The following is a 26,011-nucleotide window of genomic DNA, read 5'->3' as shown; positions in this document are numbered from 1 at the left end:
GATTTTTTGGGATGTTTCTGGAATTTGGTGACATTTTTAAGAATTTTGTGGAATTTTTTTGGAATTTTGTGGGATTCTGAGGTGACTTGAAGAATTTTGTGGAATTTTCTTAGATTGTGTGGAAATTTATGGAGATTTTGTGGGCTGTTTCTGGAATCTGGTAGGGTTTTGAGAAGTTTTAGGGAATTTGGTGGGAGTTTTCTGCCATTTTAGGAATTTTCCTTTAATTTTGTGGGATATTGAGGATATTTTGTGGGATGTTTCAGGAATTTGGTGACATTTTCAAGAATTTAGTGGAATTTTTGTGGAATTTTGTAAGATTCTGAGGAGACTTGAAGAATTTTGAAGGATATTTCTGGAATTTTGTGGAAATTGGAGGAGATTTTGTGGGATGTTTCTGGAATTTGGTGACATTTTTAAGAATTTTGTGGAATTTTTGTGGAATTTTGTGGGGTATTGAGGAGAGTTGAAGAATTTTGTGGGATCTTTCTTAGATTGTGTGGAAATTTGTGGAGATTTTGTGGGATGTTTCAGGAATTTGGTAAGGTTTGAGAAGTTTTAGTGAGTTTGGTGGGAGTTTTCTGCCATTTTATGGGATTTTTGCATCTATTTTTTGGGCTGTTTCTGGAATTATGTGGGGGTTTTGTGGAATTTTGAGGGATATTGAGGAGACTTGAAGAATTTTGAAGGTTATTTCTGGAATTTTGAGGAAATTAGAGGAAATTATTTGGGATGTTTCTGGAATTTGGTAACATTTTTAAGAATTTTGTAGAATTTTGGTGGAATTTTTTTAGAATTTTGAGGGATTCTGAGGAGACCTGAAGAATTTTGTGGGATTTTTTTTAGATTGTGTGGAAATTTGTGGAGATTTTGTGGGATGTATCAGGAATTTGGTAGGGTTTTGAGAAGTTTTAGGGAATTTGGTGGGAGTTTTCTGTCATTTTGTGGGATTGTTCCTTAAATTTTGTGGGCTGTTTCTGGAATTACGTGGGGGTTTTGTGGAATTTTGAGGAATATTGAGGAGACAAGAAGAATTTTGAGTCAATTATCTTAGATTCTGTGGAACTTGGTAAAGATTTTGTGGGATATTTCAAATATTTGATATGGTTTTGAGAAGATTTAAGGATTTTTTGTGACTTTTCTGCAATTTTGTGGGGTTTGGCTGCAATTTTGTGGGATTTTTTCTGAATGTTGCGGGATTTTTCTGGAATGTTGTGGGATGTTGATGAGACTTGAAGAATTTTGAAGGATATTTGTGGAATTTTGTGGGAATTGGAGGTGATTTTTTGGAATGTTTCTGGAATTTCGTGACATTTTTAAGAATTTTGTGGAATTTTTTTGGAATTTTGTGGGATTCTGAGGAGACTTGAAGAATTTTGTGGAATTTTCTTAGATTGTGTGGAAATTTGTGGAGATTTTGTGGGATTGTTCCTTGAATTTGTTCGTATATAGAGACGATTTAGGGAATTTTGTGGAAGTTTATTGCCATTTTGTTGGATTGTTCCTTAAATTTTGTGGGATATTTCTGGAATTACATGGGGGTTTTGTGGAATTTTGAGGGATATTGATGAGACTTGAAGAATTTTGAAGGATATTTGTGGAATTTTGTGGGAATTGGAGGTGATTTTTTGGGATGTTTCTGGAATTTGGTGACATTTTTAAGAACTTTGTGGAATTTGTTTGGAATTTTGTGGGATTCTGAGGAGACTTGAAGAATTTTGTGGAATTTTCTTTGATTGTGAGGAAATTTGTGGAGATTTTGTGGGATGTTTCTGGAATCTGGTAGGGTTTTGAGAAGGTGTAGGGAATTTGGTGGGAGTTTTCTGCCATTTTATTGAATTTTTCTGGAATGTTGTAAGATATTGATAAGAATTGATAAATGTTGAAGGACATTTCTGGAATTGTGTGGAAATTGGAGGTGATTTTTTGGGATGTTTCTGGAATTCCGTGACATTTTTAAGAATTTTGTGGAATTTTTGTGGAAATTTTTGGAATTTTGAGCAAATTTGAAGAATTTTGTGGGATTTTTCTTAGATTGTGTGGAAATTTGTGGAGATTTTGTGGGATGTTTCAGGAATTTGGTAGGGTTTTGAGAAGTTTTAGGGAATTTGGTTGGAGTTTTCTGCCATTTTGTGGGATTGTTCCTTAAATTTTGTGGGCTGTTTCTAGAATTACATGGGGGTTTTGTGGAATTTTGAGGGATATTGAGGAGACAAGAAGAATTTTGAGTCAATTATCTTAGATTGTGTGGAACTTGGTAAAGATTTTGTGGGATATTTCAAATATTTGATATGGTTTTGAGAAGATGTAAGGATTTTTTTGTGACTTTTCTGCAATTTTGTGGGATTTGGCTGCAATTTTGTGGGATTTTTTCTGAATGTTGTGGGATTTTTCTGGAATGTTGTGGGATATTGATGAGACTTGAAGAATTTTGAAGGATATTTCTGGAATTGTGTGGAAATTGGAGGAGATTTTTGTGGGATGTTTCTGGAATTTGGTAGAGTTTTGAGTAGTTTTGTGGAATTTTGTGGGAGTTTTCTGCCATTTTGTGGCATTTTTCTGCAATTTTGTGGGATTTTTTCGGAATGTTGTGGGATATTGATTAGGCGTGAAGAATTTGGAAGGATATTTCTGAAATTGTGTGGATATTGGGGGAGATTTGTTGCCGCCTGTTAGTTTACTTTCAAGTATGTTTGTTCACCTTCTTTGAGTTTAGAGTTGGTTTGTCCCAGTTTCTCCCCACTATCCCGATATAGTTGTTCCCAGTTGCCTGTCATTGTAAACCTCTCCCCTCTTTCCAGATTGTTCCCCATCCATCACTTTGGTCCTACCCCCAAGCCCTATCAATCTATGTACACCACACCTTTTGTTCTGGTTCCTTCCCTGCTCATCATCCCTTACTCGATGCCCTATTGGTTGTATGGCTATCCTCCCTCCCCCAAGTCCTTACCATTGGATTTGTGTATTGTAACCCCTTCCCACAACACCTCCCCTGCTGCCATATTATTGGTTGTTGTATGAGCCGCCCACGGGCTTTAAAACCTGGCGCACAGAGGTGCCCAGGGTCTCGGCTCGGACTTTCTCCTCGAGATCCCAGCCCTGTCCCTCATCGCCTTCTCCCTGCGCCTGCTGGAATAAACTTGTTCCTGGGAAATTGGAGAACTCTGAGCACTCTCTCTCCCTTTACTGCACCTTGTGTCGCCCTGCACACTATAGAGCCGGAGCCCAAAGGAGCTCTAGAGGTTCCAGGTCGAGCCACACAGTGCTCACCTGGTTCCCCACTCCTGCCGCTGACGCTTGGCACAAGGTAGCTGGGGCGTGAAGGGCCGAGCGGGCAGCGACAGCTGGTGACCAACGTGGGGCCTCTCGCGAGGCGTAGAGACCCCCGGAGAGGTTGGTGGACCTATTTCACAAAGACCGTGAGCGGCAGCTGCTCTGGTAGTAGCAGACTCTTTTTTGCCGAGTTGCGCTCCCAGAGGTCAAGGCGGCAGCTGTCAGACGTGCAGACGGTCGCCTCGGGAGGTGTGGACGTCGCCTGCAACAACTGTCCGGACTTGGGTGAGTGGTCCCTGTGTGTGGGAAAAGGGGGCGCCCAGTGTGTGAAAACTCCCTTGGGGGGAGTGTGTGTGTAGCCCGGTCTGGACCCGTATTTTTATTTTAGTTGATTTGTTGTTTGGTTGCATGGGGGCCGTGGGATTGCTGTGCCAGGGTTGACAAGATGGGAGCACGTCTTTCAGCACAGCAAAAGAGAGTTTTTTACCAAATTGTGGGTACCCTTGAGGGGGGGAATAAGAAGTTTTCTCGTGGGAGGGTAAAGAAGTTTGTGAGATGGCTGTTCCTGCATTTCCCAAATGTAACCCCAGACAAAGCAAATTCTGTAGAATTCTGGAATGCGGTTGGGTCCAAATTAACGGAAATAGTTAATGGAGGTGGTAATTCAGTGGAAAAATTTGTAACATTATTTATTTTACTTCGGTCTGCTGTAATAGAGGAAAAGAAAATGCAGAAGCAGCTGCCACACAATTCCTCAGTTTCCCCAGTTTCCCTATCCCCATGTTCCTCTCCCCCTGATCCCGAGTTGAGGGAGACCTGCAGAGCGACCTGCAGGGCAAGTTGTCCTGTTCAGGGATCCCCCAAGGGTAACAGGATCCCTGGCTCCCCATGTCTCTCCCAGAACCCTTGCCCTGGCAGCCCTGGCCAAGCTGCCAGGGTGTCTTCCCATTCCTCAGTTTCCCCAGTTATCAGACCTCAGTTAAACATTTCCCAGGTTACAAGTCCCCAGTTTTTACCCTCAGACCCCCATGCCTCAGTTTCCCCCAGTCTCCAAGGCTCCTCCATATTCCCTGATTCCTCTTCTAACCCCCGTGCCTCAGTTTCCCCCAGTTTCCAATGCTCCCCTATATTCCCTGACCCCACTCCTAACCCTCAAAATGGCCTCCAAAGGGCACAAGATGGCGGGGACCGCATGGTCGGACCCCCCCCTTGTGCTCCTTCTTCCAAGAACCCCTTTCTTCCCTCAATGACCAACCCCTTCCTCCCTAGCCCCTCCCTTCCATCCTACCCTGACTCCTCCCACTTCCCCTTGGGTGGTTCCTCCTCCTCGGGGGCGTGTCTCCAAAGTGTGACCTCCCAAAACCCCACCCCTTTTGGGCCGCTGCTCCTCCCTTCAGCCCTCCTCCTCAGTCGGTCCTCCAGCCCCGCCTCTTCCGGCTTCCGGTTCCCACGCCCCTCCTTCCGGTTCCCACACCCCTCCTCCCGGTTCCCACGCCCCTCCTCCCAGTTCCCACGCCCCTCCTCCTGGTTCCCACGTCCCTCCTCCCAGCTCCCACACTGTCCCATCTGGTTCCCACGCTTCGGGGACAGGAAGTGACAGGCCTGAGGACCAGAACCCGGAACAGGTAGTGATTCCCTTTGCCGCACCGGTCAGTTTTAGAGGAAGGGGAGGGAGGTACCGAGAATGGGAACCCTTCTCCTTCCAGACAAAGAGGGAGCTGTGCAAAGCCCAGAAAGAGTTCGGCAGGAGAAGTGAATACTTTAAGGGTTTATTAAAAGCCACCTTCTCCGCGAACGAGATGGTCCCCCACGACTTAAAAGAGTTGTTTGCCTGCCTCCTTTCCCCAGCTGATTATAGGCTGTGGAAACAGAGGTGGAAGAAGTCGTTAGAGGCCATCCTTCCTGAGCTGTTGTGCAGCGAGGAGTCCGCGGTTGACGCGGATGAAAACCCCCTCTCGATAGATCACTTGTGCGGTGAAGGGAATTGGGGGAAGCCGGAAGAACAGGCAAGGGTTTTACCCCGGCCTGTCTTAGCTAAGATCACGGAGGCCGCAGAGAAGGTATTTAACATCCTGCCAGGGGGGGAACCCCTGACCAACTTCTCAAATATTAAACAGTTCCCCGATGAGCCATTTACCGTGTTTATTAACCGTTTACAGGAGCAAATAGAAAGACAAGTTGATAAACCTGAGCTACAAGAGCAGCTTGTCTTAGAAATGGCTAAGGCAAACTGTAATGACATCTGCAAACAGGTTATATTTAGTTTGCCCATGTATCCACCGCCAACCTTGGACGTCCTCATTGATGCATGTGAGAAGAAAGTTCCGTTAGTGGGGGCGTCCAGGGTACCACCACCACCACAGGCGGCCAGGAGAACACCAACAGCGGCAGTGACCCAACACCCATCGGGCCAGTTCATCCTTCCACCAGCAAGAACTACTCAGTGTTACCGATCTGGACAACTGGGTCACATGGCGAGGGACTGTCCCACCGCCCACCTACGCCAGGGGCTCGTGGGAAATGGATCTGGGGAGAGGGTACTGGAGGGAACAGCTAATAAAAAATAAAAAAACTGAGAGCGCGGCGCGAACCTGCCCCGCGCGATGCAAAAAATGGGGCAGGTATTGCGGAGGTGGGGGGAAAGAAACATCGGACGTGGCAAATTTACCGGATGCGACACCTTATCACCGTCAAAGACATCCTCTTCCGGTCCCAGCACTGGACGGTGGTAGCTGTGGACCCACTGGAGGAGAACCAGCCAGGGAATGGACGTGACTGTAAGTTTATCGCCATCGGGGACACGAGACACACACCCCCGGAGATTGAGATCTCCCCGATCACCTTCCCGGGTGGTCCGGAAGATCTCATCCTCTTAGCGCGCTGCATTCACCCACCATATTTTCTCCCAAAAGGGCAAATCATAGCTCAGTACATTCCTGTCCCAGAGGGAGTCCCGGTAGACGACCACGCACCAGGCGTCTACTGGGCAGAGGTGGTGGGTGAAAATAAACCCATCATCGACTGCAGCATCAAGCAGGGTGCGGAATCTGTCAACTTGAGGGGTCTGCTTGATACAGGGGCAGATGTGACAATCATCCCCCAAAGGAGATGGCCGTCACATTGGGAGTTGCAACCCGTGGCGGGGAAGGTTCAGGGTATAGGGGGTACTCAATTGGCGCAGGTATCTAAGAGCGTAGTACAAATTAAGGGACCGGATGGGCAATTGGCAAATTTACGCCCATTTGTTGCGGATTTTCAGGTTCCCTTGTGGGGGAGGGACCTTATGTCACAATGGGGGGTAAAGATTGAAATCCCGAAAACCCCTTGGGATTTTTAATAGCGGCCACTGTAGAGCGCCCCTTCCAGAAGCTCGATTGGACCACTGATGAAGCAATCTGGATTGATCAGTGGCCACTTCAAAAAGACAAATTAAGGGCGCTCAACGAGCTCGTGGAGGAGCAGTTGTATAAGGGTAACATAGTAGAAACTACCAGCCCTTGGAATTCCCCGGTGTTTGTTATCCGAAAGCCGGGGAAAGACAAGTGGCGACTCCTCCACGACCTTCGTGCCATCAACAAAATCATTGTTGACATGGGGCCCCTTCAACCAGGGATGCCTACCCCGACTATGCTCCCCCGAAATTGGAATCTGGCCATAATCGACATCAAGGACTGTTTCTTTCAAATTCCCCTACATCCTGACGACGCCCCACGGTTTGCCTTCTCGGTGCCAACCCTCAACCGAGAAGCCCCAATGAGGAGGTTCCACTGGCGGGTTTTGCCACAAGGCATGAAGAATTCACCCACCATCTGCCAGTGGTACGTCTCCTCGTTGCTGTCTCCTGTGCGCAAAGAGATGGGGGAGGTCATCATCCATCACTACATGGATGATGTCCTAGTGTGCGCCCCCCATGACGATCTACTTACCCGATCACTTGACCGAGTGGTTAAGGTTTTAACATCTGCAGGCTTTCAACTCCAGGAGGATAAAGTTCAACGGATGCCACCCTGGAAGTATCTGGGTCTGCGGATTGCTGAGAGGACTGTTGTGCCTCAAAAATTGGCAATAAACAGCAATCCGAAAACCTTAGCGGACCTTCACTCGCTGTGTGGGACCTTAAACTGGGTCAGGCCTTGGCTGGGCCTTTCCACGGAAGACCTAGCCCCCCTCTTCACACTTTTGAAGGGGGAGAAAGAGCTGAGTTCTCCCAGGACTCTGACCCCAGAGGCGAGGAAAGCCCTAGAGAAAGTGGAGGATGCGCTTGTCGAAAGGCAAGCACATCGGTACGAACCGACCCTGCCTTTTGAATTCATCATACTCGGGAGAATGCCACACCTCAGTGGGCTGATTTTTCAGTGGGACCAGGGCTCTAAGGATCCCCTCTTAATCATAGAGTGGGTTTTCTTGAGCCATCAAAGGTCCAAAAGTATCACCCGGCCACAGGAGCTGATGGCTCAGCTCATCGGGAGAGCTCGAGCTCGGCTTCGGGAGATGGCTGGGTGTGATTTTGCATGCGTTCGAGTACCAGTCAGCTTGTCTCGGGACAAAGCGTCTCCAGATAGGCTGACAAAAGAAATGTTTAATCAACTACTTCGGGAGAATGAGACCCTCCAGATTGCTTTAGATAGTTTTGAAGGCCAAGTTTCGGTCCATGCCCCTGCCCACAAATTTTTCAGTTCTAAATTTGAACCGATTCCAAAAGAAATGCGGAGCAGAAAGCCCCTCAAAGCTTTGACTGTGTTCACAGACGCATCCGGGGCATCTCACAAGTCTGTAGTGACTTGGCGAGATCCCGAAACTCAGCAGTGGGAAGCAGATATTCAATATGTGGAAGGGTCTCCACAAGTTGCTGAGTTGGATGCAGTCGTCAGAGCCTTTGAGAGGTTTCCTGAACCTTTCAATTTAATCACTGATTCGGCCTATGTTGCAGGGGTAGTTGCCAGAGCAGAGCACGCTGCTCTGAAGGAGGTCTCAAACCCGAAATTGTTTGAGTTGCTTTCTAAGCTAATACATGCTGTTTCCCACAGAAAGCAACCATTTTTTGTAATGCATGTAAGGTCACATACGGATCTCCCTGGCCCGGTAGCCGAGGGAAACCAGGTAGCTGATTCCCTCGCTGCCCCTGTTTCCATGGCTCAGCTCCCAGATCTGTTCCAACAAGCTAAGCTGAGCCATCAGATGTTCCATCAAAATGTTCCTGGTCTGGTCCGCCAATTCCACCTGCGGCGAGATCAGGCCAGAGCCATTGTGGCCACATGCCCGCACTGCCAATCCACCGCAATGCCCTCCTTGGGATCGGGGGTCAACCCTCGAGGTCTGGAGAGCTGCGAAGTGTGGCAGATGGACGTAACACACGTCCCTGAGTTTGGCAGGTTTCGGTTCGTACACCTTTCCATCGATACCTTCTCAGGTGCTGTCTTTGCTTCTGCCCACACAGGAGAGAAAGCCGAGCATGTCTGTAAGCACCTAATGCAGGCTTTCTCTGTACTGGGGGTCCCCAAAGAAATAAAAACAGACAATGGCCCAGCATACACCTCCAGGAAACTGGAGGAATTCCTGCAGGAGTGGGGAGTGGAACATAAGAGAGGCATCCCACACTCCCCCACCGGCCAAGCGATCGTTGAGCGAGCCCATCAGTCGCTCAAGCGTGTCCTTTCTCATCAAAGGGAGACTGTGAAGGGCTGCACGCCACAAGAGCGGTTGTGCAAAGCCCTTTACACGCTAAACTTTCTCAATTGTTCCGAACAGGACCCTAACCCTCCAGTGGCCCGGCATTTCAAGACCAACAAGAACTACCAGTTGCAGCAGCGCCCTCCAGTGCTGGTCCGGGACCCTGAGACCCAGAAGATCTTGGGTCCTTTCGATCTGGTGACCTGGGGGCGGGGGTACGCTTGCATATCCTCGCCCCAGGGACTAAGGTGGATCCCACAAAGATGGGTGAAACCTTATGTCCCCAGACATCTAAGCAGGCCACCAGATAGGGTCGAGGATGTCAATGACGTCGTGTCCGCATGAGCCATCCCCCATCCCGAGGAGGAGGAGGAAACAACCCAAGCCCCTTTTTGTTATGTCAACCTACCTTTCTTTTCAGTTAAAGTTATGTTTTTCGTATGTTTTGTTTTCAGAAAGAGCCATCGGAAAGATGACCACCCCGATCGTTGCACCAACCACTGCACTCCTGATGATGCTGGTGACCCAGATCAACATGTGGATCGTGCCCCAACCCAAACAAAATGTTTGGGTCATGTTGGCAAAGTCCCTCCAACGGGATGAGCTATGCCTATCCACAGGAGCAGCAGGAAATCCGATGACCACTTGCCTGGTGGGGATCCTGTTAAAGCCTAATGAATACCCGGATTCCCTGTTGAGTTTGTTCAGCGAAGCTAATAAAGGGAGGCCAGCTCAGCGAGTGGCCCGCTCTGCACTCACCTACAAGATTAAGAGGCCTGTCCAGAACCCTCTCCTACTATGGAGAGACTGGCTGGTCTTCTTGGAAAGGGCAACCGCTGAGCCCCAAGAATTTGATTTGTTAAACTCCTCCCCCGCACCCTATTGTATCCATTTCCGTTACTACCCCTCAGATCCTACTCCTTATTCTAATTTAATGCAGGACAACAAACAGTTTCAAGCAGCCTCCTGGTGCAAGAACATCGCCCATGTTAAGATGCCCTCAACCCTCAGTTCCTACCCTCTTAAGTTGCCTAAGGGCATATTTTTAGTTTGTGGGGACCGAGCGTGAGCTGGCATCCCCTCTCGCCTTCTCGGAGGGCCGTGCACTTTAGGCCGGTTGTCTTTGTTTGCGCCCAATACATCTCAAATTGAAAATTGGGAACGAAAGAATAATTCGGTCATTAAGAAGCGCAGTCTCGAAGATCTTGACCCTGATTGCGACTCTGAAATTTTTCACTGGAATAAACCAAAACGGGTTGCTGTGTCAGTATTTCTGCCATGGTTGGCTGTGGCACAAGCCCTCAGAGAATTAGGCCAATTAGAGTGTTGGGTGGTCAAGCAAGCCAATTTAACGTCAACCGCGCTGAGCGACCTCCTCGAAGACGAGGAGATAACCAGGCGAGCAACGCTACAAAATCGCGCTGCTATTGATTTCCTACTGCTCCACCATAATCATGATTGTAAAGAATTTGAGGGACTTTGCTGCATGAATCTGACCACCAAGAGTACAGACATCAAGAAAACCATCACAGAAATGAAGGGCATGATCCACCAAATACGCCAAGAGACTAATGACTGGATCAGCAGTCTTTTTTCGGGATGGCGGGTTTCCGGATGGCTCTCGTCCATTTTAAAGACTGTTTTATGGATTGTTTTCGTCGTTTTCATCGTTTTAATAGCGTTTGCAGTTTTAAGAAGATGTTTAGTTCAATCAGTTTTACATCTTGTATCCCCCTCCCCTCAAGTCAATTTTGTTAGCGCTCCTTCTCCTCCCTCTTCACCTCCTCCTTCTCCCGTACCCCAAGACTGGTTTGTTGAACCCTCTGCACCTCCTGCCGATGCAACCTCCTCTTTCTAAAAAAGAAAGGGGGAGATGTTGCCGCCTGTTAGTTTACCTTCATTAAGTATGTTTGTTCACCTTCGTTGAGTTTAGAGTTGGTTTGCCCCAGTTACTCCCCACTATCCCGATATGGTTTGTTCCCAGTTGCCTGTCATTGTAAACCTCTCCCCTCTTTCCAGATTGTTCCCCATCCATCACTTTGGTCCTACCCCCAAGCCCTATCAGTCTATGTACACCACACCTTTTGTTCTGGTTCCTTCCCTGTTCATCACCCCTTACTCGATGCCCTATTGGTTGTATAGCTATCCTCCCTCCCCCAAGTCCCTACCATTGGATTTGTGTATTGTAACCCCTTCCCACAACACTTCCCCTGCTGCCATATTATTGGTTGTTGTATGAGCCGCCCACGGGCTTTAAAACCTGGCGCACAGAGGTGCCCAGGGTCTCGGCTCGGACTTTCTCCTCGGGATCCCAGCCCTGTCCCTCATCGCCTTCTCCCTGCGCCTGCTGGAATAAACTTGTTCCTGGGAAACTGGAGGACTCCGAGCACTCTCTCTCCCTTTACTGCACCTCGTGTCGCCCTGCATACTATAGAGCCCGAGCCCAAAGGAGCTCTAGAGGTTCCAGGTCGAGCCACACAGTGCTCACCTGGTTCCCCACTCCTGCTGCTGACGCTTGGCACAAGCTAGCCGGGGCGTGAAGGGCCGAGCGGGCAGCGACACAGCAATCCTGAGATATTCAGAATTCATGCTTTTACGTCTGAGCCTGACTCCCAGCAGGCTGGGGCTGGGTGGAGCAGGGTATGCTGAGGGGACCATGACTCCAGTGCTGTTTGGGAATTCCTGTTCAACCCTGCCAGCCTGGCCTGAAGCTGCACACCCCAGTCCTCACATGCTGAAATGAATCAACATTGTTTAGTCTGCTTGAGTAACCAGCATTCCTGGGGTCAAATAAAAATTCTCTGTGAAGCAGATGGAGCAGTTGAGCCCTAATTGCCCAGCTTGCTTCAGGTTTCCACAGCTCACTTTTTTGTGCAACATCAGCTTTTGAAAAGTCAGAAAGAGAAAAGAAATAAAAAGATAATAACTAGATGAATAAAAAATCAGCACACTGAAATAACACAATTTTATTCCTGAAAAGTTTATTAAGGATCTGCTGGAGCTTCAGCTGTTTTTCTAGTTAGTCCTACAGAGGATGTGTCCAGTCCCTAACTACGTTAATCTCCTGAAAGAGTGACACAGGGTTTTTCCTGTTTTTAGGACCTGGAAGACTTTGAGGTTTATAAATATATGGGGGAGTAATTGCAAGGCACTGTACTGTATTTATATTGGTCTTTTAATAAGTCATAAAATTACAGATGGACCATGATAGGAAAATAACTTGCTGCAGGAAAAATTCCTCAGGATACCTGGTTATTCCCAGTATCTACTGCTGTCATTTAGCAGGGGAAGACGGACAACAAGCCATGTCTGAATAACAACATGCTAATGTGCTCTCTTCCTGAGTCTGCTCTGAAAAGATCTGTGATTGATAAAGATGAAGGAATTTGAAGAGTTATTTTGGTTATTTCAGAGAAAGTTTAAAATGGAGAAAGGATTGGGGTGACTAGGAGGCTGTCATTAGCTATCACTTTCAGTGCTGTGTATTGTAGCAAAAATGATAAATGTGCCCTTTTGGTGTTCTGCTGGTGTTTAGATTTTCTGAGTCCCTCAGCTGTGAGTTGGGTTTCCATGCTGGTGGAACTGTCCTGCCTGTTGCTTGCTGGGTGCACTGGAACAAAGAGCTGAGCAGTTTATGAGAATTACCACAAACGAGTTTGTGTGGCTCAGAGTGAAAGAGAGGAAATTCATGTTTAATGTAGAAAATCTTCCCTGTGAGGGTGGTGAGGTCCTGGCACAGGTTGCCCAGAGAAGCATAGTAAATAAAGTTTCAGAATCCTTCATTTCTGCCCCATTCTTTTTCCGTAAGTTCCGGTTTGGTTTTCAGAGTGCCACCTTCTCAGCTGGTTGCCATTTGTGTCCTCCTTTCTCTCCTGCCTTCCTTTGTCTGCTCTTTTTCCCTCCCAGTGTCCCTCTTTTCCTGTGGCAGTTCCCAGCCAAAGACCCTCTCCTGATTTTTGTTTTTCCCCAATCCAGGAGGCAAAGCAGCCCTGGATGAAGTTATGGAGGCTGGCAGTGGAATGTCATTGTAAGATCTTGCTCCACTTGGGTCTCTGCCCTTTGAGAACTTTGCCTTGAAGGGTAGGAACATCTTTTCCTTGCTGGAAGCTGGAATGCCAGCCCATTGCAGTGTGTGCCATGGACCCCAGAGGGCAATTCCCGAGGCTGCCAGGGTGCTGCTCCTGCTGTGCCTCCCAAGGGAGCTGGGCAGGGTCCAGCAGCTGGGTGGGCTCCCAGAGCAGACAGCAAAGGTTGCTTTGCTGCACATTCTCCAGCTGGCAGCGGAGGGAAGAAGGGAAGGGAGTCCTGACAGAATCCTGGAGTGTTCATGACTGGAAGGGACCCTACCCATGGTTCCACCCAGGGTTAGGATGCCATGAAGGAGAGGTGCCTCTGCCCCAGTGAAGGTGCAAATGAGACCATAGGAGGACAACAAGCAGATTTTATTGAACGTGGGTTTTATTGAGAAAGAAATGGGTGCCAGGGACATAGAAATAGGGAGGAGGTCTCAGAGGCAGAGAGTGCTCAGAAGACGATCAGGTGGAAGTAGGTGCTTTTTAAAGTCCTTCCCTGCATTCTGGGATCCCAGATGTGTATTTTAATTTGATGATCTTCTTCTTCTTCTTCCTATTTACTATTTCTTCATCTAAATCGTCTTCTTCTTTCCCTTCTTCTTCTTCTTCTTCTTTCCCTTCTTAATTGCTACTACTATTTTTTCTTCTTCGTCTTACTCTTATTCTTCTTATTCCTAATTTTTATTCCTATTTACTACTACTATTTCTTCTTCATCCTATTCTTCTTATTCTAATTAATCTTATTCACTTGTTATGCTTACTGTAATTCCTATTCTTCTTATATTAATGACTATCTTCATCTTCTTATTCCTATTCATCTTCTTATTCCTATTCCTATTCTTATTCCTAACTACTACTATTTCCTAAACTCAACGTTGATTTTTTTGGAAGAATGGTACGAGTCAGAGTTCTGCAGTCACGTCAGTGGAGCAGCACCTCTGGTCTGTGCCCATTCTTCATGGATATAATCCCAAAGGACTGGCGTGGGATCCTTTCATGAGAGGAAATGTCCCGTGATGCCAGCAGGGGAAGTTCAGACTCAATATCAGAAGCAGTCTTTCCCTGACAGAGGCGTGAGGCATTAGAAGAAGTTGCCCGGGGAGGTGGTGGAGTGGCTGTCTCTGGAGTGTCGAAGAGTTGTGGCCCTTGGGGATGTGGTTTTGCGGTGATGGCGGTGCTGCCAGGAGGCCAGTGGCACTGGGTGACTGTCGGGGTCTCTTCCCACCTTGATGACTCTGGGATTCACTGCTGAGCGCCCTGGCACCAATGTGCCCCATGGCTGCTGTTTGGGGTTGGCCACAGCGGTGACTCTGGGTGTTGGGGAGATGCCCCTGGCACAGTCCACAGTAGCCATGGCAGCTGAGGCTGCAGGGCCATGTCCAGGGCAAGGTGTGGCTCCCTGGGGCCCTGGGCCAGCTGCCATCTGTAAGCCTGGCACCGGCGCTACTCCTGTGGCTGTGGTGCCCAGCAGGGCCAGCGGAACAGCGCCCGCAGCGCCCGCCGTGCCCGCCTGAGGAAGCCGGGCCGTTTGCTGGAGGGAGACGGCTGCTGCCTGTGGGCCTCGGGGACCTCGAGGCTGTGCAGGGCAGGCCCCAGGCTCTGAGGCCCTGCCTCAGACCCCTGCTGGGCCATGGAGGCTTGGCCGTGCAGGGAGGAAAGTGAGGCACGGAGTGACTCCGGTGCCTGGACCTCAAGCCAGGCCTCCCGAGGGACAGGCACTGGCAGCCCGTCTGCCGCAAGAGCTGCCAGGCTTTGGGCCCTGCTTTCTGCTTCACACAGCTCGAGGACGCTGACTTTGTCCAAGCTGTCCTCCTCCTGTGGCAGGGGGGTGATCCCAAAGCTGAGGATGCTCACATATTCATAGCTGTCCTGTGTGCTGCTGTTGTCTTCCTCGGTGGAATCGTCTAGGCTGCTGGAGTCCCCGTCCAGGAAGTCTCCATGGCCCAGTTCGCTGCACTCTTCCGAGTCGTACCAGTCCTGGCAGCTGCTGACCTCTTCCTGGGACAGCTCTGGCTCTGCTTGGCACTCCTGGGAGGACTCACTCTGGGTGTATTGTTCCCAGTCTTCATCATACTCAGCTGGGGTCCCCTCCTCACTCCCTTCCTCTGCTAGGAGTGACCTCCCCTCAGCGACAGCCTGCTGCTCACTGGGGCTCTGGGCTCCCGGCAGGCTGGGGGAGCAGCAGGTGCTGTGAGGGGCAGGGCCTGAGCTCTGTACCCCTGCTGATGGCATCTCCTCACTGGGGGCAGGAGAATGTGTCTGCTTCTCCTGGCTGTTCGCACTTCCTTCCCCTTGCTGGGACAGCTTTAGGGCACTCACCTCCTTCTCCCCTTGGGGCAGCTCCTTGACTGTCACCCTTTGTTGCCACTGGTAGAGGTGTTGCTGTGCCACATCTCCCCAGGGCACTCTCACAGCCACCTTCCCCTGGTGCAACTCTTGGTGACTCCCTGCTCCGTAGAGGCGAGGCTCTTGGGCCCGAAGGTCTCCCCACTGGGAAGGCTCGTCATCCACGTCAGGGTTCTTCTCTTCCGTGATGACCAAGGGCCCCTCCTTCTCCTCAGTGCCTGACTGTGGCCAGGCTGAGCCACCCACTGCCCCCACCAAGTGCCCGCTGAGGGCCTGGTCTTGCCCCCAGCTGGGCAGGGGGCTGGGTGGCTGGGAGCATTTGGGTTTTGCCTTGTTCTCCTCCATCTCTGAGATCCTGAGGCGCGAATGGATCCCGAGAGCTGCTTCCTTCTGCAAGAGTGGCTCTCACGGGACTGGGCACCTCAGGGTTCTGCGCCGCTTACACACCCTGAGTCGTGGTGGGGCTCTCTGATGTCACAGGGGTCTCTTAGCACCGCTGAGTCACAACGGGCCACACCCAGTACCCCTGCAGGTAGCAGCTGAGCCCACTGGAATCTTCATGGCTGGTGCTTCCCGGGAGGCTCCCGAAGCTCAACAGTGTGGTAGAGTGGGTAGCTAACAAAGGTCGTGTTCCCATGCAGCAATTAGCTGAGAAAGAATTAAACAACAGTAGAGTGTAGTTGGTATGAGATGTTGCAATGTCAGAAAGACCTTACTGATAACTGTGAACTGAGAACAGGACACTGTGATCAGAAGAATGTGGATTCAGCACAGATGAACGACCACAAGAATGTGGAACTAGGTGGAGTTGTCCTTAAATGAAATATCCAATAATGAGCTTGCTTTTGCACTATGTATGAGCCTAATTATTGATGTTAGATAGGGAGTTTGGAGTTGCCAATAAATGAGACTTACTGATCATTCATATTGAGTGCTGCTTGTCTCCCGCCGAACTCATCAAATGGCGCCCGAACAAATGGGACCCTTGGGACCTTTGGGACCTTTGGGACATTAAAAAGCGAAGGCCACAGGAGTCGGCGACAGGGGACGGGTCCTCCGCAGCAAGGACGGCGAAAAGCAACGGTGCCGCGCCCCAGGTGACCTCAGAGGAGAGTCCTGGCCGTAACGTGCTGCCAAACCTTGTAGGGCTGCAACAGCGCTGACGGTAAGATGGAAAGGCAAGCAGCACATGATTTATTTACCTGCTTTTTAGAAAAGCCACAGCTTAAGGGTTTTGATTTGCGCAAGGAGCTCCCTGGACTTCTTGCTTATGGGTATGCTCATTCCTTTGCCTCCCACTGCTGGGCAAACACTCCTATCTATGCTGCCCATGGAAAGAGGGAGGGAGAGTCAGAGAGAAGGAAATAATGAGAAAGAAATTCCACAGCAACGCTGAAACAACGAACAGAATCTGTTCAGTTACGGCAGGATGTGATATATCCTGAACTATTTGCTTCACTTTTGGAGTCACTCTTAACATTACAATCTTATTTAAGTTCCAACTTTGCTACCCTGGAAGAAAAGAATCCAAATTTAGATTGGTTTCCACCCAAACCAGGGGGACATGGGGGAGCACTGAGGTGTGCGCAGAGAGCGGGGGCACCCCTGGGGCAGAAGCAGTGCAGAAAAAGTTCCAAGGCCACACTGAACAATTACAGAAACAGCTGAGCAGGAACAGGTGGCTCAGACAGCTTCAGAAAGAGACAAAATAGCCAAAAAGTCACAAACTATATGGTATCTAATTCAAACTTCATCACTGTAATTAGAAGTTGATAAGCTGGAATGGTCACCGTTGTTACCACCTGGCCATGAGAGATTTTCGTGTAACATAGCTTGCTTTTGTAAAAATTGTGCCCCTTTTTTCCTCTCTCAGTGAACAAGAGAGATTGAGAGAAACAACTGTATGTGTTAAACTTAACTTTGTGAGGTGTTTTTTCGGGGTTTTTTTTTCTGCAAGGGTATGTGGAGAATGTGAAGAAAGATAACAGCAGCAGAGAGCAGCAGCAGGGCGGGCAGTCCACCCCCCCCCCCCTAAGAAAAAGCACCGGGATAGTACCCAGTTTGTTAAAAAGTCATGATTCATGGGGTTTTTAAAATGTTTTTATATACCCTTTTAGAGTTAATTTTGTGTTTTAAGTAATAATGAATTTATGCAGTTGCAGTTTTTTAGAGTTTTACTGGAGAAATTATTGTGTTTCTTTGAAAGTTTAAAAAGGCTCCTTTTCAAAAAAAAAAGGTGTTTAAGGTGAATATTAACAGAAGTTACCTTGCAATAATTAGTTTTAGAACCTAAGGTTAAAATATGGTATGATTTACAGCTTCTAAGAAAACCTTCCAGTTAATGTTATCTACAAAAGAGATTTGTGGTTTAAAAAAAAAATAATTAGTTAAGAGAACTTTACTGTACAAGACAAAGTTAAGTTAAAGTATATATTACCCATTTGCTTGTTTTTCCCACAATTTTAATAAGGTAATTTCAATGTGAGTCCTTTTGTTATATAAAACACATATAACTGCATATATACCAATTTGGATTTTGGATTTTAGTTTAAGAATTAGACTTAATGTTTCTGAAAAGTGCTACAAAAGCTGAATGGCAACTTGCCAAATCCTGTGTTGTGGTTTTTCTCTAGAAAAACTGCACTTTAAAATCCTAACCAATTTAAGCAAGGCAAATTCCTATTATGAATAAGTATTTTTAGTACCATTTACAGTTATTGTGAGTTATTCTCAAAGCTAGATGACATAGTATTGTGATGGATTTGTTATGTTTTTATAATCTTTATAGTGAATCTATGTTACTGTTATATTGTGTTTAAAAGGTGTATATCAAACCTTTAGTTGCCTCTTTGTAGTAACAGAATAAGATTAAGTTATGTTTTTATTTAATATAGATTAAGTGTTAATAGAATTAAGAATAGTCAAGTTTTATTATATTTAGGCTTGAATGTTTTTAAGTTTTATAACTTAGATATTCTTTTAAGGTTAAGTTTGTTACTTCCTTTTGTCATAAATCATTATTGTTAGGTTTAAATATTGTTTAATTTAAATTGTTTATGTTTTATTGGAGACACTTGTCTAAACTGCAAAGTATAGTTATTTTCCTAGAGAGATGAAGATAGCCACAACTGAGAAAGCTGTGACAGAACACTGATGAACACCTGCTTGTGGATAGAAGGGAATGCAGTCTGTGACACCCTTGACTTCATCAGGAGTTCTATTGGTTGTTGCAATCTCTGCAGTTTTTGTTTGCCATAGTTTTCTTATTTTTCAGTGTTTCCAGAATTTTAAGAAGATGTACCATTGCTGAGGATCAGCTGCCATGGGAGAGGCTTCAGATTAAACCAACTGCTGCATGGTTTAATTGGTCTGGTACCTGAGGCTTCTGATCATTTGCTTTGTACAAATGCATTTTGCTGCATGGTTTAATTGGTCTGGTACCTGAGGCTTCTGATCATTTGATTTGTACAAATGCATTTTAACAGTTTGCTGTGCTGTGAGCATCTCCTAGCTGCTGCTATTGAGAACCTTGTTTTAGAAATGAGTTAAGAGGCATCTTTCCAGTTTAAAGCCAGGCCCTGGCCAAGCCTTGACTTTACCTGGACAGAATGTTTGCCAGCAGATCCAGATGTTTTCTGTACCAAATCAGTATTTGAGTCACTTTTTGACTCAGCAATTTGACCCTATTAATATGACAGCTGGATCAATTTTGAAGTGGGCTTGGAGAATCATTTCCGGAGGTGGTGATCCAATCCTTCACTGATGATTTTTTGTTTCTGTTTGTTTGCTAACTATGGGATGCTGGTGCAGTGTTTTAGTAATTAATAGTAGTTTTATATTACATATGTTATTAATAATGTTTATGATTTAATTGATTTTTTAACTGCTATAGGTTCTTAATCCTTGTATATATGGGTTTGTGTTGATGTTGATGTTTATAACAGAAGTACATCTCATTTTTTTTTTTTTTAAGAAAACAGGGAAAATTGATATCCTAAAAGCATTTTGATTAGTGTAATTCATTAACTTCAAGGGGAGAAGTGTCTGTGTTTTGTTGGCAGGTTCAAAAAGGTCACCTGTCCATCTGACCAGACTGTGTGCCTCTGAACACACGAGATCCAGTGAACAGAGAAGTCACCACACAGCCTTGGTACTCCAGACATGGATCAGAAGTGGAGCTGTCAGGACACAGTTGTGTCTGAGCACTACACAGACAGTTGCCAACAGAAATTTTATGTTGTTATTATGATGTTGTGTCTCTACCAATTTTTCAGTTATCCTTTGTTTTAAGATTTAGAAGGATGTGAAGAACAACATGAACATCAAAGCCCTCAGTCACCGATCAGCTGCCAGCTGACATCAAGGGAGCAGTGAACGTTCCAAGACTGAATTGTGTTAAATCATAGTCTGTTTGTGAAGGAAATTCTGTAGAAGATCTAAGAAAAGTGTAGAGACTCCATCTAACTGTATATAAAGCAAATTGTAGTTGTGTGTTTACCCTTTCAGCAAATTGCTTCCACACTTAGACTACATATATACCAGAGCATGTGTGGTAAAAGTAGTTAGATAATAGTTTAAGATTAAGAGTTTAGCCTGTGTAGTAATTGTTGTATTAGTATAAAGTATAAGCATTTCCCCCCTTCAAGAGGTAGTGTAAGCATCTTTGAAAGTTCATTTAACGTTAAAGTTTAGCTGTAAGTTTGCAAGTATGGTGTCATTTACATGGAACAAACTGCTTATGGTAATTGTGTTGTGTATAGTCCTGACCAACTGTCTGCTAACTAACATCCAAAAGTGACAGAACATATGGGTCACTCTGGCACATTGAACTGGCCAAAGGTCAATGTGTCTGAGCCTAGCCACACCTGGAGATCCTTTTCACACCTGTCTCATAGGAATCCCTGAATGGGATCCTCCAGCATTTAAAGGTTTAGTTAGAAATGAGACTTGACTGAATCAATTTGCAATGTTGCAAGAGTGCAATTGCACTGTTGGCTTCACATTAAGACAACTTGAAGCCTGCTGGCAAGCAAAAATTACCAAAGTTCTCAATGTTACCATAGGGCCCCCCAGAAGAATTAGATTTGTTAGGTTCCACCAATACCTCAGGTGGATGGATAATGTTTGAACCCCCAACAAAACGTCATTCTAACAAAGTAATGCAGCACTGGGCTGCAGACAACCCTATAGCTGATCTCGTTACTACCATTGAAAGTAAAGCCTTTATTAGTGGTGCAATCTCACAGAACAATTACCAAAGCGATTAATTAGTTCCATATTCCTAATCTGTGGAGATAGAGCATAGAATGAGATTCCTGCTAATCCACATAGAAAACTCTGTTATTTTGGGAAACTTACTTTGTTTCCATCCAAGCTTACACCAATTGCTGAATGTAGTTGATAAAATAAAAAACATCAGTCAGTCAAAGTGAAGCCTGAATGAATTAAAGCTTAGCAACTCTAAAAAGGCTCGCTTGTTAGACTAAGAAAAAATTGAACTTAACATCCACAATGTTAAGTGAACTTTCAGCTGATGTGAGTAGTGTATGTCATGCAGTATTACAAAATCGAGCCACAATTGACTTTTTGCTCTTAGCACAAGGACGTGGTTGTGAGGAATTTGAAGGCATGTGCTGTCTGAATCTTACTGATCATTCAGTTTCCATCCATGGGCAACTGCAGCAGCTACAGGATGGGTTACATGCCCTGAAAGAAGATAGTGACCCCATTGGAAGTTGGTTCTCCAGCTGCGGCATCACTGGATGGTTGAGGTCTCTTGTGCTAGAAGGGGGACAGACTTTACTTATAATGTTAATCGGGATGAAAGTCTAAGTTGTGTGTTATCTTGGCTTCATGAAACTATAGAATGAGTCACATCCAAAGCCTGGTTTGTGCAAAAAGAGAAAGGGGGAATTGTTGCTATATTTTATATATTAGTAAAGGCCTGTCTGCACAAACCAGCCTTTGAAATAAGTCGTGATATTAAGGGCTGAAATCCTTGAAACTTGCCTGCAGAAGAGAGAGTAAAGCAAAACTATATCCTTGTGTACAAGGATAAGAATGTAAACCTGTGTGTGTTAGCCAATAGTAGCTTGCTCTGCCCGCAGACCCTGTAGAACCCTATAAAAGGTGTGTTAATAATAGAAATAAACGGCATTCACAATTACTTCTGTTAAGACTGGTGAACAGCTCGGGGGTCTTTCAACACCAAACTATGTTGAGATGGAAGAGAAGAAAAAGCCCCAGAGATGCCGCACAAGGAGGGTCTGCAAATCCAGTCCAGGGAGCTGCGAGGAGGAAAGATCCCCCCAGTGCCAGGAACACGGCCAGAGATCCAGCCGGAGCTCAGAGCAGGGGGAAAAGCCCCACAAGTGCTTGGAGTGTGGGAAGGGTTTCAGGTGGAGCTCCCAACTGATCCAGCACCAGGTGATTCACACTGGGGAAAAGCCCTACGAGTGTGGGAAATGCGGGAAGAGCTTCACGAACACATCTTACCTGATGCAACACCAGGTGATCCACACTGGGGAACGGCCGTATGAGTGTGGGAAATGTGGATAGAGCTTCAGAAGTATCTCTGACCTGATGACACACCAGGTGATCCACACAGGGGAACGGCCCTACACCTGCTTGGAATGTGGGAAGAGCTTTGGGTGGAGCTCCTACCTGAGAAAACACCAGCTCATCCACACTGGGGAGAGGCCCTTCGAGTGTCCCGAGTGTGGGAAGAGGTTTCAGCGCAGCTCTGATGTTCTCAAACATGAGCGGATTCACACAGACGAGAGGCCCTTCCGCTGCCCCTACTGCGGGAAGAGCTTCCAGTACAACTCCACCCTCACCGTTCACCGGCGCATCCACACTGGGGAGAGGCCCTACGAGTGTCCCCAGTGTGGGAAGAGCTTCTCACGGAGTTCTCACTTGTCCCGACACCAACGGAGTCACCAGTAAGGGAAGCCCTGCGAGTGCCCCGAGTGCGGGAAGAGCTTCGTGCGCTGCTCCAGCTCCATCCCCCATGGGAGGATGGGCGTTGGATGATCCCCAGTGACCCCCGTTGGGCAGAGCCCTGGTGATCCGTGGTCCTGGTGATGCGTGTTGGGAAGACACCTGGCTGGGAGGCTCCACATCTTCCTGGCTCCTTATGGGCACCTGGATGAAAGCAGGGGAATGAAAATCCAACAGGATACAGAATGACAGTGGGAATTGTTGACTTTCAATCTTCAAGAACCTTTTGCCTCAGGAGCTGTGTGGGCAGAGAAAAGGGGGTGACACCGGGCTTGGGGGCCCAGAGGGGAGCACACACACTCTGTGGAGGGGAGGACACGACCCCCGTGACCCCACCTCACCTTCCTGCACAGGCAGAAGCCGAGCCCCAGTGCCAGGAAGATGAAGGCCAACGTGGAGCCCCCGGTCCCCGTCAGCATCTTGCTGCGGGTGGCATTTCACTCATCCCTGGGGCAACTGCCGGGGTCAGGACCCCCAAAACCTCTCACAGACATCCCAACCTCCTCCAAGGACCCTCCCAGTCTCTCCCAGCCCACCCAGGACCCTCTGAAACCTCTTTTGGAGTCACTAATTTTAAACAATTAAGAATTAGAGAAAAATTAGAGATTATGGCTAGAGATAGGCCTTGCTGGAACTAGTCAGAGTTAATGATTTAAGTGAGAAGCAGGATTTGAGTTAATGAATCTTGAACTTAGGTAAAAAATTACTTGTCATTGTATGTTTGGTCAGCTGTGCTTATAATGTGAAAAGAGAAACTGATAAACGGGTTCAGGAAGATCACAGACCTTACATCTGGAAACCCATTTAAAAGTCACAAGGAAGGAAATTGGAATTGTACCAAATGTTATTTGTAATGTCAACCATTGTAAAGGTAGAAAGGTGAGAGTGAGGAAGAGTGGTTTTCCTTCATCTCTTGATGACCACTACATGCCAAAATGACCCCATCCTCAAATTAAGGAGCCCACCATGCAGGCATAATGACTTTTTAAATCATTACCATGCATTTTAATCAAACCTGGGGAATGGGAAGTGTTAGCATTATGCATATGCATTAGTATTAATATGTATTAGTATTTTAGATATTTTAAGACTTCTGTAAATAAATAGACACTGGAATCTTTTGTGAACTTGCAGTGCATATTAAGGCGTGAGTCCCACACTCACCCAGTGCTGTGATTAAACATCCACTTTGTAACTTTAAACTGTTGGAGAGGTTTTTTTGTCCATTAACAGATTGATGTTGATACCAGATCAGTATCACTATTTTGGTAAATCACTGCCAGTCTCTTCCCAGCCTCCCCAGGACCCAGCAGAGCCCCTCCTGTTCCTCTCAGGATCCCACAGCCCCCTCCCAATTTCCCCCCACTGCCCCTGGACCCCCAAACCCTCTCCCAGTCCCTTCCCAGCCCCACCAGGACTCATCAAGACTCCTTCCAGTCTCTTCCCAGCACAACCAACCTCATCCTAATCCCTGCTTTCCAATCCCCAATCTCCTTCCAGCTCCTCCAGGCTCACTCAAATCCCTCCCAGTGACACCCAGCACCCCCAAACTCCCTCCCAGTGTCCACCAGCACCCCCAGAACCCCATCCCACCCTCCCCAACATCCTTCAAACCCCTTCCCAGCCATCCTAAGCACCTCAATCCCTTCCCCAGTTTAAACCAGTCTGTCTCAAACTCCCTCCCAGTTCCTCCCAGCACACCCCAATCCCCCTCTGGGCCCCCCCAGTGCCTCCCCCGCTGCCCCCGGCGCTGTGGGGGCCGGGCCGTGCCCCAGTGCCGGCTCAGGGCGTGCTCCAGGCTGCCGTGCTGCACCTGGCAGCTGGAGCTGAGCCCGCATTGCCGGGGGCGGTTTCCAGCAGCACCAGGAGCTGCTGGCTTCAGCTCAAGGGCACCAGTGAGATGGACATGCTGGAGAACCTGGGAGAGAGTGGGGACACACTGGGATCAGCTGGGTGTGAAATGGTGCCAAGGCCGGTCAGCTCTTCCTCAGCTCCACGCCAGGAGTGGAACACACCTCAGGAGCAGGATGACCCGAGGTGTGGCTTAGAGCAATGCTCTACAGCACTTAACAGCTGTCAGACACAGTGTGGAGGCAAGAATGGGGGGAAGGTATTTTTTTTTGGGTTTTGGTATTGGGTTTCAGGGAAAGGCTTAATCTCCCAAGGGTCCAGGGACAAAAGACACAGAACACAAGCGTACAGCAATTTATATATGGGGAGGGCCCAGGGGTGGATACAAAACTTGAACCAGTGAGGGATATCCTGGGGAGGGGAATAGGACACATGGACCAATGGGGTGCTGTGGATTAGGGGATTTCCAAAGGGGACGTCCAAGCAGGGGGTTGGCATAAGGCAGGATTGACAGGGGACATTTGGGAACAAGGGGCAGGGTGGACAAGATTGATATGGAAGGTGCTGGAAAAAGGGGTTGGGATACAATGATGGGCAGGGCAGGGGAGGAGATAACTTTGGGTTAAACCAACAAAGCAGGGGGGTAACAGCCTGGCTCGGCTGCAGGGGGGTCCCAGGGTGTGAGGATGGGGGGTTTGGGAGGGTTCCAGTCCTGGATACAGGGGTGCACGGGGGTCCTGCTGCAGCGGAATGGGAGTTCAGGGGGATCCCTTCCTCTGTTCTGGGGCTCAAGGGGTCCCGGTGCCTGAAAATGGAGGTTCAGGGGGGTCCCAGTGCCCAGGAATGGGGGTTCTGGGAGGTTTCCATTCCCGAGAATGGGGGTTCAGGGGATTCCAGGTTCCAGATAAGGGGGTGCAGGGGTTTTTGGGGCCGGGGAAGGGGGTCCCAGGGGGTCCTGGTGCCCCGAAATGAACGTTCAAGGGGGTCTCTGTGCCCAGGAAGGGGAGTTCGCCCAGAAATGGAAGCGCAGGGGTTCCCCATTCCCAGTGTAATAAATGGAATTGATTCGTGCTAACTAAATTGTAACTGTTATTAAAGTTATTATTAGAAACTATCAAGAATCAGTGTTATAAAGCAGATGTACCCCTTTGCAGAAGTTACATGTCAAAATTAAAGTACAGGATGTAGTTTAGAAAATAAATGGTCAGTAAAACCAGAAAAAGGAGGAAACTTATGGGAAACATTAATGAATATGTATAAGCATACAGTATATAAGTTTAGCTTGAAGTGCTTTGTTTCATATGTGAGGTGAGGTGAGAAGACCCCCCCACACCCCGGTCGATTTTGATTATGCCTTAAGCATTTGTAACCACAGGCCAATTATATTCACACATATATATATATATATAAAATATGTATCTGATTATATCTACTAAATTGTATCTCTTTTTTACTAAATTGTATTCTTTTACTAAATTCTATTCTTTTATTATTTTGTATCCAATTTATTAAGCTATGTTATCAATTAATTAAATTTGATTGTTTGGAAATTTGAAAGTCATTTATAACACTACTATATCAAAAGCAGTTCAAAGTGATTACAAACTGTGCTATATCAACATCGTTGTGATTATAATAATTTGGAAAAGCCAACACATAATAGCGAAGGTCAACAACAACATAGTTCTTTATCACAAACACAGGGCAGGTTTTTCCCTTGCATGGAGCACTTGGGCCTTCCCCGGGCCCCTTCTGCCCTCCCGCAGAACCAGAGGCATTTTCCAGCGCACACAGTTTGT

The 26,011-nt window shown here is 47.2% G+C and overlaps 3 protein-coding genes across 3 annotated transcripts in view; 2 read left to right on the top strand and 1 right to left on the bottom strand.

Annotated features, from left to right (window-relative positions):
- LOC147646125 (uncharacterized) overlaps positions 1-26,011 on the top strand; it is a 325,143-nt gene that overhangs the window by 77,034 nt on the left and 222,098 nt on the right. The window lies entirely within an intron of this gene.
- LOC147646128 (uncharacterized) overlaps positions 1-26,011 on the bottom strand; it is a 251,303-nt gene that overhangs the window by 114,595 nt on the left and 110,697 nt on the right. The window lies entirely within an intron of this gene.
- Positions 19,409-23,563, top strand: LOC147646133 (uncharacterized). Its single transcript, XM_086873911.1, has 2 exons — positions 19,409-21,872; positions 21,957-23,563. The coding sequence occupies exons 1-2, from the start codon at positions 21,585-21,587 to the stop codon at positions 22,305-22,307; spliced, it is 639 nt and encodes a 212-aa protein (XP_086730037.1). The 5' UTR covers positions 19,409-21,584; the 3' UTR covers positions 22,308-23,563.

Source organism: Cyanistes caeruleus, unplaced genomic scaffold (assembly GCF_971803275.1).
Source record: "Cyanistes caeruleus unplaced genomic scaffold, bCyaCae1.hap1.1 HAP1_SCAFFOLD_120, whole genome shotgun sequence".
Classification (NCBI taxonomy): domain Eukaryota; kingdom Metazoa; phylum Chordata; class Aves; order Passeriformes; family Paridae; genus Cyanistes; species Cyanistes caeruleus.
This window is presented reverse-complemented; position numbering and strand designations above follow the sequence as displayed.